This window comes from Rhincodon typus, chromosome 22 (assembly GCF_021869965.1).
Source record: "Rhincodon typus isolate 14 chromosome 22, sRhiTyp1.1, whole genome shotgun sequence".
NCBI lineage: Eukaryota > Metazoa > Chordata > Chondrichthyes > Orectolobiformes > Rhincodontidae > Rhincodon > Rhincodon typus.
In genome coordinates this window covers 29,579,133-29,594,030 of record NC_063353.1, presented here as the reverse complement: position 1 = coordinate 29,594,030, position 14,898 = coordinate 29,579,133, and the positions used below count along the sequence as shown (strand labels likewise).

General features: G+C 42.2%; 1 protein-coding gene across 1 annotated transcript in view; it reads left to right on the top strand.

Moving 5' to 3' along the window:
- Window positions 1-14,898, top strand: part of reln (reelin) — a 294,405-nt gene that overhangs the window by 64,236 nt on the left and 215,271 nt on the right. Inside the window, exon 3 of the mRNA XM_048609963.1 lies at window positions 2,098-2,233. Within this exon, the coding sequence (XP_048465920.1) occupies window positions 2,098-2,233 (136 nt within the window). The remainder of the gene's footprint in view (window positions 1-2,097; window positions 2,234-14,898) is intronic.

The window sequence follows — 14,898 nt, the reverse complement described above, 5'->3', positions numbered from 1 at the left end:
CAAGCAGATTGAAGTGATCAAGTGAGGTGCCACAAAAATACCATGTGACAGGTTGCCGTAAAACAGTGACAATTTTGGTCAGTTTCTCTTCACCAATGGAGAGCTGTCAGTGTTGAGCAGTGGAATTTTTTTTATCAGTTTTTTGATATGACTGACTATCAAATATTTCCAGATCAAGTATAGTCAAGACAAGGTGCCCTCTACTTCACCTTGATTTCGGAAGAAACATCCTGTACAACACGAAGGTAATTCTTTCCAGCTCTTGCACTAATAAATTTAATCCTGCACCATGACTGATTGTGCAAAACTGAGTACTGAATCAAGAATCGGTCCAAGTCAGCATGGATTCAGTAAATCTTCTGGAATTTTTGAGGAGGTGACCAGTAGAGTGGACAAGGGTGAATCAGTAGATGTTGTGTATCTGGACTTTCAACAAGGTTCTGCACAAGAGATTAGTAAGGAAAATTGAAGCTTGTGGTATCAGAGGTAATGTATTGACATGGACAGAGAACTGGTTGGCAGACAGGAAGCAGAGAGTTGGAATAAACAGTTTCTTTTCAGAGTGGCAGGCAGTGACGAGTGGGGTGCCACAGGGTTCAGTGCTGGGATCCCAGCTGTTCACAATGAACATTAATGATTTGGATGAAAAATTTGAAAGCAATATCTCTAAATTTGCAGATGACACTAAGCTGGGTGGCAGTGTGTGCTGTGAGGAGGATGCTAAGAGGCTGGCTGAGTGGGCAAGTACTTGTCAAATGAAATATAATGTGGATAAATGTGAGGTTATCCACTTTGGTTGCAAAAACAGGAAAGGCAGATTATTATCTGAATTTCGGAAAAGGTGAGGTGCAATGAGACCTGGGTGTCATGGTGGAACTGTCACTGAAGATTGGCACACCAGTGCAGTAAGCGGTGAGGAAAGCTAATAGCGTGCTGGCCTTCATAGTGAGAGGATTTGAGTATCAGAGTAAGGATGTCTTGCTGCAGTTATACAGGGCCTTGGTGGGGCCACACCTTGAGTATTCTATGCAGTTTTGGTCTCCTAATCTGAGGAAGGACATTCTTGCTATTGAGGGAGTCTAGCAAAGGTTCACCAGACTGATTCCCAGGATGGCAGGACTGACATATGAAAGACTGGATTGACTGGGCTTGTACTCACTGGAATTAAGAAGAATGAGGGGTGATCTCATAGAAACATATGAAATCCTAATGGGACTGGACAGGCTAGATGTGGGAAGAATGTTCCTGATATTGGAAGTCCAGAAGTAGAGCTCAAAATCTAAGAATAAAGGGTAAGCCATTCAGGACTGAGATAAGAGAGAATTTCTTCACTGAGTTGTGAACCTGTGGAATTCTGTCGCACTAAAAGCTGTTGGGGCCAGTTCATTAAATATATTCAAGAGGGAGCTGGATGTGGCTCTTGTGGCTAAAGGGATCAAGGAGTAATGAGAGAAAACGGAAATGGGATACTGAAATTGCATGATCAGCCATGATCATATTGAATTGTGGTGCAGGCTCAAAGGGCTGAATGGCCTACTCCTGCATCAATTTTCTATGTAAGAAAATCAAATCAACGGTACAAAAAACAGCCAATGTCATTAGCTGCTGTCAACACTCCGTATGGTATCCACAAATAATAAGTCTCATTTACCTGAAATGAAGTCACATTTGGCAGGCAATGTTATGTTCCTATGGTCCTTTAATCCAACCTAGTTATTACTGACTGAAATGGACCTTTGCATAGTGGTAAAGCAGTAGAAAATCTGTTCCAAAGTGCTACCAGGCAGCCATGCAAGTGATTACTAAGGAAAATGAGCTATGCCATTCATTTACAACAGGGCTTCCCAAAGTGGCACAAGCTGAGATTTTAGGGCCATGAACACTGATGCAAAAAGATCTGAACTCTTTCTTCATCACTACTTCCTGATCCCTGTACTCCTAAGTCCTCTGTACTCGTCCCACATCTCGTGCTCATGGTTCTCCACTGTTCACCAAGGCATGGCAATGATTTTCAAGCCTTGAAATGGGTTCACAGTGGGAAAAGGTTTGGGAACTGATTGACAATATCTCACAGATACCCTTTTTGTGTTGTTGCAGGTTTCATGTCTGATCAACCTTTTGGATCCCAATTCATGTGCAGTGTTGTAGCATCTCATGTCAGTCACCTTCCACAGACAAATCTGAGTTTTGTCTGGATCGCTCCACCAGCAGGAACAGGCTGCGTGAATTTTATGTAAGTAAACATATATTATAAGAAGCAACATTGTCTCCAGTGAAGCCACTCCATATACTGAATTAAGATTAACATTTTGTTCTATTTAAAATTCTTGTGAGCACAAATTTATTGGTTATAATTCATAGATTTATAAAGCTATTTGTTCAAAAAGTAATTAATAATAACTAGACAACCCAGTTCTGTTCTTCTATTACTAGGTGAAGGTATAGACATTTGTGTGGGCACAAGTTATTTTAACAAAACAGAGTACCATTCACTTTAAATCTATGAAAATTGAAAATTTTGTAGCATGTCCTCCGTATGTTTTGATTTCATTCCAATTGCCACTATCGTCCAGTGAAGTGTTTCACTTGAATTCTGCCATTCAGAACCATCCTACCTGAAGTTCACATAATGTATATTTTGTCAATCCAGAAACAGACTTGGCACATAAATCAAAAAGGCACACTGGTTCCGACGTGCAGAATTCAGTTCCTCTAAACTTATGAATCAGCTTGGCAAAACTATTGTTTAAGTCTAAAATGAGAACTTTTCTCCTTGATAAATTTTAGTTGTAATTTTATTATAAGCAGTTGACCATTAGTCTCTTACATTATTCACTTTTTGTTATGCTCTGAGGTGATCGCTTAATATTCATTCTTCTTGTCCTCTTCTTTTAATCAGCACCTTCCCATCATATATATGTCAAATTAGGTATGGTAATAAATTAATTATCTCAGTGTAAACATGAGGATTCCACTCTCTGGCTTCCTTTCCTTTTGATATGTCATGACTCATGCATGTGTGTGTGTGTGTCTCTCTCTCTCTCTTCCCCCCCCACCTTTTCTCTCTGCCTCACTTTTGGGGGAGTCAGCCTTCAAACAAATGTTTACAATCTGCCCCTGTCAAAGATGACATAATTGAAGACTTATTAAGCTGGAATTCTGGGGCCTAACTTTAACATTATTGTGTTTGATTACTAGGCCTAAAATGGATATAACGGTATCTGGAACTCAGCTGATGAGACCCAAAAATGAATTTAGTCCATTTTGGCCTTTTCCATAATGCATTAACATGAGTATTTACCCATCTTACTGCTCCAAGATCATTGGAAAGAAGCAAGGTGACACATGTAACATAGAATGGCTTCATTCCTGCTTTGTTCCTTGGTTTCAATGGCAGGTGAAGGCCCACATTTTAAGTTAGCCCATTTCCTGAGAAGGATACCAACAGTAATGCCCTACTAGGTAATACCATTTCAAAGGCTGTGCAGTCAATGTAATTGTATTTTTCCTTATTGGGACCACAAGTAGCAAGGGGCTCCCCTTCTAACCCCTACTGCCTGTGACTTGTAGAATGAGGCTTTGTGAAAATATCCCACACCCCAGTCTTGTTAGTTTCCATTATCCAGTACCAATGGGCAGTCTCCAGACTGCCGGATCCTTGTCCTCCCCAACTGTTTGAAGCTTGATCAAGCAAGGGACTGGTGCCATTCACATAATGCAGATAAACTCTTCTGGGATATCTCTTGCAAATTTCCAACCAGGAATGATATCTGCTTCTGCCAGATTCCCACTGGAAGATAACATCAACCCAATTTTGTTTGTTTTTTTTATCTAACACATTGGCCCAAATCTCCTGATCAGGGTCAGAAACTCTATTTCCAATTGTATCAGACAAAATGGCACACTTCTCTTTAACTGTAGTCTTTAGGACTGGCTTCCATGGAGGATCCTGCAGAACTCACCAAGCCTAGAACGCCTTGCAAAGAAGAATACAGAAGTCTTTTGTAGAAGCTACGCCCACTTCTTATAGTACCAGCTGCTTTATTCAGTAGATAGGCACAAGTTAAATGCCCAAAGTCTCTCTGAGAAGCCAAGGAAAGAAGGTTAGTGTGTACGGTAAATGTTTAAGTGGGTAGAGTGGGTATAGGGTTAGGATGGCCAGTGGGTGGGTGAGGCAGGTAACAAGTGGGTGAGGAGGAGATGGGATGGTGAGTAGGTGCAGGATAAGGAGGTAGGATGGCAGGTGGGTAAACAATAGATTGATTATTGACTAGGGAAGTCGAAGGGTCAGGGCAGTAGTCAGTGGGGTGAGTAGATGAGGCTGATAGTAGGGATAGTTGATAGCAAGAACTGCAGATGCTGGAGTCAGTCAATACAGTGTGGAGCTGGAGGAACACAGCAAGTCAGGCAGCATCAGAGGAGCAGGAAAGTCGACATTTTGGGTTTACACCCTTCATCAGTTGGGTCACCAGGGGTGTCATGGGGGGTTTATCAGAGGCGTAGTTGAGTAGGGAGGATTGTCAAGGGTTAGGCGGATGTTCAGTATTGGGAGAGTTGGGAAGACGAAGCAAGAGACGAATCAGTGTGGGGTGGGTCAGTTTTGTAGTTACCCAGGAATGAGACTTCTGTTTTAAATCTGTCTGGTGTTTCCTGGGTAACTCTCCAGTCTGAACCCTGTGAAGTCTCCGACACTAACTGAGGGTTGGAGATGTGTTGAGTATTCAGGTGCAAGATAATTGCCCTTTGGAAGCTGAAACTTCCCAGGTAATTCCCACACAGTCAGTGCATCACATCCTCCAATTGGTCAAGATATGTGGCTTTGGGATTAGTTTCAGTCTCTGACTATCTGGACACTGGAAGATCTGGACAGTCTTTTCCAGGGAACTAATATTCTGGAACTTTTGTGGGCCAATTTTCCTTGTCTATTGCCAGCTGTGTCTACAATTTAAGAATGCTCCTTAAATCCCCTGGATGATATTGTGTTAAGCAGGACTCATTTTCATTAATTCATTCATTCCAATCTTTAGTCATAGGTCCAGATGGAAATATAAGGGCTGCATTAGTGAGTGAAGAGGAAAATGGATTATGTAAAATTTCAAGTGATAAGGACAATAGAAGGTGAGAGTTCTGAAACCTTTTAGAAAGATTCAAGACATGCCAGCCTTATTAACTGACTTTTCTAAAGCAAAACAGGCGAAGGATTAAGAAAGGTACAGATGATATACAATAGAAGCCTGTTGTACAGGCTTGAAACTACAGCAGATTGGTACTGGGATTTGCGCTGCCAGCTCTATGGTGTATTCCAGCAGGAAGTGTCCTCAGCAGATGGCATAACTCTGAATCTGGCTCTCTATTAGTCCATCCCTGAAAAATTCTCCACAGCCGCTGCCAGGCAGCATTATCTGGAATAACGTTAGTGGCATTTTGGCAGATGCTTCCTTTCAGGCTTTGCTGGCCTGATATGCCTTCCGACATGCAGCACCACATAAAGCATGATTACTGTGATTGTGCTGCTTCGGAAGAATTGTAATAGTTTAATCAAATGTTCACCTTTGTGAGCTGTTGATGCCATAATTTACATTGAGAGTTAAAACAAACTGCATGCAACATTTTTCTGCCAAAGTGGGTCAACACTGTCTACCAATGCTGCTGTGTTTGAGATAGCTGTAAACAGGGCACAGAGTCTGTTTTGTGTATCGGCCATATCTTCAGTAATCCCTTCTCCTTGCAGGCTCTCACATTGCAGATTCCCTTGGAAAATCTCCTGTACATTGCCTTATAGCATGACTTGTTGCATGCCAAATGTGATTGACCAGTTACAATGGGCCTTATTTAGAATAGTGGTCTGTGAAAGTACCTGTGAGGACTGAAAATGGTGTTCCTAGATCCCTTGCATTATAGGTAGTCACAAACCTGCTTGAAACAGCTTCTTTCACTGCCCCTGTCCTGCCTCCAAAAGTTGGAATTCATATCTTAGGCTTTTTTTCTCATTGGAGTGTCCTGCAAAAAGGGGCTAGTGAAATTTTCCAAAAAGGAACACCCGCCATTGTCTCTAATCAACATTTTTCTCCTTCTATCATTTACAGCCCTTTAATACCCAAATCGGGTATTATTTTACACCCTCACTTCTATCTTTTGAACTTTGCTGGTGTCTTGCAAAATAAGCTTTGGTTCTTCCAATTGATATTTTTCAATTTAAGAAGGGTCTACAAGAGAACAGTAATTCCCAAAGAAGATAACATAACAACGAATTATATGCAAACAGCAAAGGAGCACCGAGAGATGCATGTCATGTTATCCAAGAAACCCAGGAAAGCAGCAAAATAATTTTCACAACAGGAGAAAAGGAGGATCTGGGAGACCTGGCATGAATAACTTCCTTAGAAGAATAATCTAGGAAAAACCTGTAGCTTGGGGAGGACTTTCAACACTCGTAGGTTTTTTTTAAAATCTTTTCACAACCTGTTCAGTATCCTGGCAGGTGGTGAGCAGTCTACATGTGTAGCAAATGAGAGAAAACTGTGAAGCATGGAAATATAACAATTAAAAGAGCTCCATTATCTATGACTGACATTCCTTATTGTATTATGCGAATTAGTTACAGCTTTCTGGTCAGACATTTATAGTGTCTTAAATCTCAGCTTGTTGTTTAAAGTACTACAGCCATCACAGGGAGTAATTTGGACTAAATCCAGGCAAACAATGTGGTACTTATAGTCTGCTTTGTGGAAGATTAGAATAAAATATGTTATTAGTCTTTTACAAAGCCATTTATTGCCCATTTTTTATAGTTCTCACAACACTTTTCTATTAAATGATAACTATGCCAACTTAAACATTGCTTTAATTATGAACTTGTTTTCTAGTTTGTGTGTGACTTGGGAAACCGTAAGCATATAATAATGAACTAACCAATCGATAAAACAGTGTGATACTCTAATAGCCAATAATACAGTGCCCATAAAAAGGTGAGAGGCTCATGCAAGAGTCACTTATCCTGTGTATCTATAATTGACTCTTTAAGAGGTGAAATTTATTTTGTGCAATATCCGTATATATTTCTTTTGGCAACGCTGTCATGCTGCTGGCTTGCCCTTTACAGTAATAGGGTTACATTTTATCTCTCAGTAGATTTCCTGAATCTTGCTCTCCGCAACCCAATTCCACACCAGTGGCACAAATTGACCTCCACTTGGTGCTCACCCACGTGGCAGGTTGGTTAATCCCAGGGACTCATCTAAAACTACTGTCACTATCTCACCTGTTATCTCAGATTCTCCAGCATCAGCAGTTCCTACTATCTCTGTCACTATCTCACCGTTTGACCAACATGTCTAACCATTGAAACAAATGGAAAAAAAACTATATTTTATCCTTTCGATCAGCTGAAGGCAATGGAGGCCATCGCCCATTCCTTCGGAACAGCGTTCGACTATCTCTTAGGACTGACTGACCCATGTGCAACTGCAGTTCACATGGAACCCTTTTCCACTTTGGCCTTCAAAGTTCTCGTTTGAATACTTGCTACTACCACCATGATCTGCCCCTGCGGCGGCTCCACCTGGGCCCGTGCCCTAGGCCTCTGTGCTCACCGTAGCGACCCTCCTACTCATCACGGCGTAGCCCCCGCGGGCTCTGTATTGCCAGTGACAGCCGGGTATGAGCTTGATGCTCCACACCATCTGTTTTCAGGGCTAATTGATTTGGCAGGTGAGTTGTTACACACTCCTGAGCGCATTTTGACTTCCCTGGCCACTGTCCTGCTGTCTGTATAAACCAACACCTTTTGTGGGACTTGATAAGCATCGGCATCGGGCACATTAACCCAGCATTTGGTTCACCTTGCAGCGCCAGTTCTGCTCATACTGAACCTGGTTTTGGGAAATGAGCCCGGCCAGATGAGTGAAGTTTCAGTGGGGGAGCATTTTGAATGTAGCAACCATAATACTATGAGTTTTAAGTTACTCATGGATAGGGATAACAGCAGTCCTTGGGTGAAGGTGTTAAACTGGGGGAAGGCGAACCACAACAATATTAGGCAGGAACTGGAGAATTTTGATTGGAGGCAGCTGTTTGAGGATAAATCCACATCGGACATGGGAGTATTTCAAGCAGCAGTCAATAAGAGTTCAGGAGCGGCATGTTCCTGTGAGAATGAAGAATAAGTATGGCAAGTTACATGAACCTTGGATGACCAGGGATGCTGTAACCTTGGTAAAAAAGGAAAAGGAAGTATACGTAACGTCTAGGAGGATAGGAACTGATGAAGCCCTTGAAATATATAAGGAAAATAGGAAAGAACTTAAACAAGGAATTAGAAGGGCTAAAAGGGTCATGAATAGTCATTAGCAAACAGGATTAAGGAGAATTCCTAGGCTTTTTATACATATAAAAATGGTGGGAAACTAAGTGTGGAGCCAGAAGAGGCCGTTGAGATCCTAAACAAATACTTTGTGTTGGTATTCACTAAAGAGAAGGAATTGGTGGAAGATGATCTCAAGAAAGAGAGTGTCGAATTTCTAAGCCAAGTTGCTATTAACAAGGAAGAGGTGCTGTGTGTCTTAAAAAGGCAAGTCCCTGGGTCATAGGGTCATATAGTAATACAGCATGTAAACAGGCCCTTCGGCCCAAACTGGTCCATGCTGACCATGGTGTCCACTCAGCTAGTTCCAGTTGCCCACAACTGGTCCATATCCCTGTAAGCCCTTCTCATCCAATTGTTTTTTAAATGTTGCTATTACACATGTCTCATCCACTTTCTTCGGCAGCCCATTCCATATACACACCATTCGCTCCAGGAAGAAGTTGTCCCTCAGGTCCTTCTTAAATCTATCCCCCCTCACCTTAAACCTAGTTTTCAATACCCCATCCCTGGGAACAAGACTAAATGCATTCATCCTATCAATGGCCCTCATGATTTTATACACCTCAATAAGGTCACCCCTTATTCTCCTACGTTCAAAGGAATAAAGTTCTTTCCTGGCCAACCTCTCTCTATAACTCAGGCCTAGTAATCCTGGCAACATCCTCGTAAATTTTCATTGCACACTTTCCAGCTTAACTATGTCTTTCCTATAACAGGATGACCAAAATTGTACATAATACTCCCAAGTGCTGTCTCACCAATGACTTATACAACTGTAATATAACATCCCAACTCCTATATTCAATGCCTCAACTGATGAAGGCCAGAGTGCTAAATGCCTTCTTCACCACCCTGTCTACCTGTGACACTACTTTCAACGAACTATGTACTTGTACTCCTAGGTCCCTCTGTTCCACAACACTCCTCAAGACTTTACCATATACTGTATATGTCCTACCTTGCTTTGACTTGCCGAAATGCAATACCTCACACTTATCTGTATTGAATTGCATTTACCAATCCTCAGCCCACTTCCCCATCTGATCAATATCCCTCTGTAATTTTTGATAACCTTCTTCACTATCAATGATACCTCCTAATTTTGTATCATCCGCAGACTTACTAATCATGCCTTTTACATTCACATCCAGATTATTTATGCAAATAACAAAGGTACCAGCACTAATCAATGTGGCACACCACTAGTCACAGGCCTCCAGTCCAAGAAACAATTTTCAACCATCACCCTCTGCTTCATACCATCGAGCCAATTTTGAATCCAATTAGCTAGCTTTCCCTGGATCCTGTGCAACCTAACTTTCAAGACTAGCCTGCTGTGCGTAACCTTATCAAAGACCTTACTAAAGTCCATATGGATAACATCCACTGTCCTACCCTCATCCATCCTCTTGATTACCTCTTCAAAAAACTCTAAAAGATCTGTCAGACATGACTTCTCGTGCACAAATCCATGCTGACTATCCAAATATTGGTTGATCCTGTCCCTCAGTATCCTCTCCAATAACTTGCCTACCACTGATGTCAGGCTCACTGGCCTGTAGTTCCCTGACTTGTCTTTGCTACCTTTCTTAAACAATGGAGCAAACTTAGCCACTTCCAGTCTTCTGGAACTTCACTAGTGGCTAAAGATGAAGCAAAAATCTCTGCAAGGGCCTCTGCAATTTCTTCCCTAGCCTCCCACAACATCTGAGGATGGACTTGATCAGGCCCAAGGGACTTATCCACCTTCATGCACTTCAAGGCTGCAAACATCTCCTCTCTGGTAATGTGTATGTAGTCCAAAACATCCCTACTTGTTTCGCTTATTTCCTTAGCATCCATGATTCTCTCCTCAGTAAACACTGAAGAGAAATATTCATTAAAAATCTCCCCCATCGCCTGTGGCTCCACACGTAGACGGCCATGCTGATCTTTAAGAGTACCTACTCTTTCCCTAGCCACCTTGATCCTGATGGGATCTCTTCCAACATATTGTGGGAGGCATGAGAGGTGATTTGCTAGAGGTGTACAAAATGATCAGAGGTATAGATAGAGTAGACAGCCAGAGACTTTATCCTAGGGTGGAGGTAGCTTTTACGAGGGGACATAGTTTTAAAGTGAAAGGAGGTAGATATCGGGGAGACGTCAGGGGTAGGTTCTTTACTCAGAGAGTGGTAGGGGCGTGGAATGCATTGCCAGAGAAGGTAGTGGAGTTGGCCTCATTAGGGCCATTTAAGCGGCTATTAGATAGGTATATGGATGATAGTATAAGGTAGCGGTGGAGGTTAGATAGACCTTAGGTTTAGGGTAAAAGTTCAGCACAACATCGTGGGCCGAAGGGCCTGTACTGTTCTATGTTCTATGTTCTAAGAAAGGTTGGATAGACTGGGTTTGTTTTCACTGAAATGCAGGAGATGTGAGAGGCAACCTGATAGAAGTTTATAAGATTGTGAATGGCATGCATGGTGTGGAAAGTATCAGACTTTTTCCCAGGGTGGAGGAGTCAATTACTGGGGGACACAGGTTCAAGGTGTGAGCAGGTTTAAAAGAGATGTGCAAGGCAAGGTTTTCACACAAAGCGTGGTGAGTGCCTGGAACGCACTGCCAGAGGAGGTGGTGGAAGCAGACACAATAGCAGTCACAGTCAGTCAGTGTGGCATTTTATAAATTTCTGCTTTTGGAATAAAACCAGCCCAATTCCAGGTTAAAACTCAGACAGAACCTGAATGAGGCCTCACACCTACAATTCCGTGTCTGACCTGAGATTTCGCCTTTTGTATCCCTGCCTGATTGAAGTTTGGAACGTAAGGCAGACATTGATAAAACGTCTAATTATCTCGGGGCAGTTGACTTGAAACAGATTCTGGAATTTGCATCTTAATCAATCAAAACTTGCTAACAGAGTCTTCTTTCTAACAGGGTTCAAGAAACACCTGGATGAATATATGAATAGAAAGGGAATAGAGGGATACGGATCTTGTAAGTGGAGACAGTTTTAGTATGGAAGGGCAAAATATGTCGGTGCAGGCTTGGGGCACTAAAGGGCCTGTTCCTGTGCTGTATTGTGCTGTGTCCTTTGCTCTATCTGTAGGATTATGGACCAGCTTCAAATAGTAGTGAATTTTCATATGCTGAAGTTTCAGTGCTGTGGAATCTTCTACATTTATCCTTATGTGGCAAAGAATCTATAGCACCTATGGCAACAGGTAAAACTCCAGCTCCTTGAAGTTTACGAGTTATTTAGAAGTACCAGTATTGGACTGGGGTGTGTTCTTGGACATAGGCATCTCCATCAAGTACAGACACCTCAGTACCTAACTCTACCTCAAGCCCACGCATAACTTCACAATGCTGCTCTTCTCTAGCTGCCACCTTAAACATTTTGAAAAAGCCATCCCCGATGGACGAGCCCTGTGCGTACACAGGATCTGCTCAGATGAGGAGGAACACAACGGACACCTGAAGGTTTTGAAGGACACCCTCATAAGAACAGGATATGATGCTCAACTCATCAATTGCCAGTTCTGACGTGCCACAGCGAAAAAACATAACAACCTTCTCAGAAGACAGACACAGGATATGACCAATAGAGTACCCTTCGTCATTCAGTACTTCCCCGGAGCGGAGAAACTACGCCATGTTCTTTGCAGCCTTCAACATGTCATTGATGATGATGAGCACCTTGCCAAGGTCTTCACAGCAAACTACCCAGCCTTCAGGGCACCATCTACCACAACACCACACAACCCTGCCATGGCAACCTCTGTAAGACATGTTAGATCATCGACATGGGCACTACCATCACACATGGGAACACCACCCACCGCGTGCACAGCAGATACTCATGTACTCAGCCAACGTTGGCTATCTCATACGCTGCAGACAAGGATGTTCCGAGGCATGGTACATTGGCGAGACCATGCAGATGCTATGACAACAGATGAATGGCCACTGCGCAACAATTGCCAGGCAGGAGTGTTCCCTCCCAGTTGGGGAACAATTCTGTGGTCAAGGGCATTCAGTTTCCGATCTTTGGACGGACTTCAGAATGCACAACAACGCAAAATCGCTAAGCAGAGACTAATAGCCAAGTTCCATACCCATGAAGACGGCCTCAACCGTGATCTTGGGATCATGTCGCTCTATTGATGACCCTAGCACACTGTTCTGTAGCTGTAAAATCTTCCTTACTGTCCTGTTTTGACAGCATCAGGTCTGTCTCTCTCACGCGCATGCACACGCACACATGGTTATGAAAGGAGCTTTCCTCCATCCCAGAGATTATGGAGAAAAGCTCATTGCAGCAGCATTTTCATACAAATCTATGGGATGAATCATTTCATCCAAGATGTTTGTCCATTTGCAGATACATTCTATTTTGTTCAAAAAACAGACAATTTGCAGTCACGTCAGTCGGTGTGGCATTTTATAAATTTTTGCTTTCGGAATAAAACCAGCCTGATTCCAGGTTGAAACTCCGACAGAATCTGAATGAGGCCTCACACCTACAATTCCGTGTCTGACCTGAGATTTCGCCTTTTATATCTCTGCCTGATTGAAGTTTGGAACATAAGGCAGACACTGATAAAACCTCTAATTATCTCGGGGCAGTTGACTTGAAACAGATTCTGGAATTTGCATCTTAGCCAATCAAAACTTGTGTCTTCTTTCTAATAGCGTTTTCCATCAGCCATTTTGTTTGTTCACTTCACTCACACCAATTGTATGATCCTTTGATCTCTCTGCTTATCAACTCGTGTCTGTGTGCCCTTTCTCATTGTACTTGATGAAGGAGCAGTGGTATGAAAGCTTGTGATTTCAAGTAAACGCATTGGACAATAATGTGGTGTCATGTAATTTTTGACTTTGAAGTTTACAAATGTTTCTGGATATGGATCTACACCAAAGTTTAGAAAAGTCTGTATATGTAGACAGGTGGAAAATCACACAGACTTAGCCAGTGTTGGCTATTTCAGTACTCCACACGTTTCTGTCCAAAAATGTGATTAGTGTTGGTGGCAACCTTTGTATTTGCTAGCAACAAAAACAGAAATTGCTGGAAAACCTCAACAGGTCTGGCAGAATCTGTGGAGAGAAATCAGAGTTAACGTTTCAGGACCAGTGATCCTTCAAGGGTTCTGAAGAAGGGTCACTCGACCCAAAACGTTAACTCTGACCTCTCTCCGCAGATGCTACCAGACCTACTGAGATTTTCCAGCAGTTTCTCTTTTGTTTCTGATTCCCGGCATCCTCAGTTCTTTTGGATTTTTGTATTTGCTAGCACCACTGCCCTGAGAGATGGCCTTTGTTTGTTATGTCTCTGCAGAGCTAACTCATTTATGTTGCAGCGTCATCATCCAAAGTCATGGCTGTGATCTAATTGTGATGTTACTGTTCTCTTTCAATATCAATCATTCCCATGTGGAGTAATCATTTTGTTGGGCTGCCAGCCTCTATATAAAATTAACTATCCTTTCCTGAAGAAAAATAGTCATGTAATCTAAACACTGTCACAGTAATCAAACAGCTGGATTTGACAAGGTTGTGGGCTCCAAATGAAAGGTGGGCCTGTCATAAATTGCTGAGGAATGAGGTTGTACCATGCTGGATGTGTTGCAGAAATCATATTTGTAGAGTTTAAGACTGCACTTTTTGCTCACTTTAGAAGCATTATATGAAAATGCTGCTGCAATGAGCTTTTCTCCATAATCTCTGGGATGGAGGAAAGTTCCTTTCATAATCAGGCAATTTAGGCACATGTAAGAAGGGATTATGTGAGACGTTGCTGCAAATGTAGGACAACATTATTCCTTTGGCCTCTTTATATGCAGCGTAGAAAAATTTGCTGGTCATTCAACGATGATCTAGGTTGGATCTTGGGCATAGTATGGATTCAGAAGAACAAATGGGAAGGACATGGGATGCGGAAAATGTTCTGGAAACCTTTAAGTTAAAATGATGAACAATGTAATTTTCAAATAAAATAAAGTGCATAAAGTAAGTTACGCTGACGTGACATTGCACACAGAGAAGATGGATGGCTGATAATAACTGCTGAAATTATAAATGATTAAAATTTGACTGAACCTACTGTTATTTTAGTGAGGAACTCACTGAATTATAAAATAGCTTAGCAGTGTGGATTATTTTAAATGCAGTGGTAGATTTTCAAAGCTTAGGTTCACAGCATGCTATCTCACCCACTACCATCATGCACTGGAAAATTTCAAATATAATTTCTACAATATTATAAAACTGATTAAAATCAAAGATGAAAAATTTAGCTCAAAGCCTTGTGATGTTGACTGGTTTGGATTTTCTCAAGTGTGGTAATCTCATGGCCCTTCTCTTTTTAGAACAGAAGAGAGTTGACATTTCAAAGAGAGATTCTGCTCAGGGCCCCCTGAGCAATGTAGAGCTATACTTCCCTTTGGTGGTGCGGGGACGGTCGTTTTAACATCTGGCAGCAAGGTGTCAACTACAGTCCAACAGCAGAGGGTGGTTGGGTGGGGGTGGGGGCGGGGGGTGGGGGG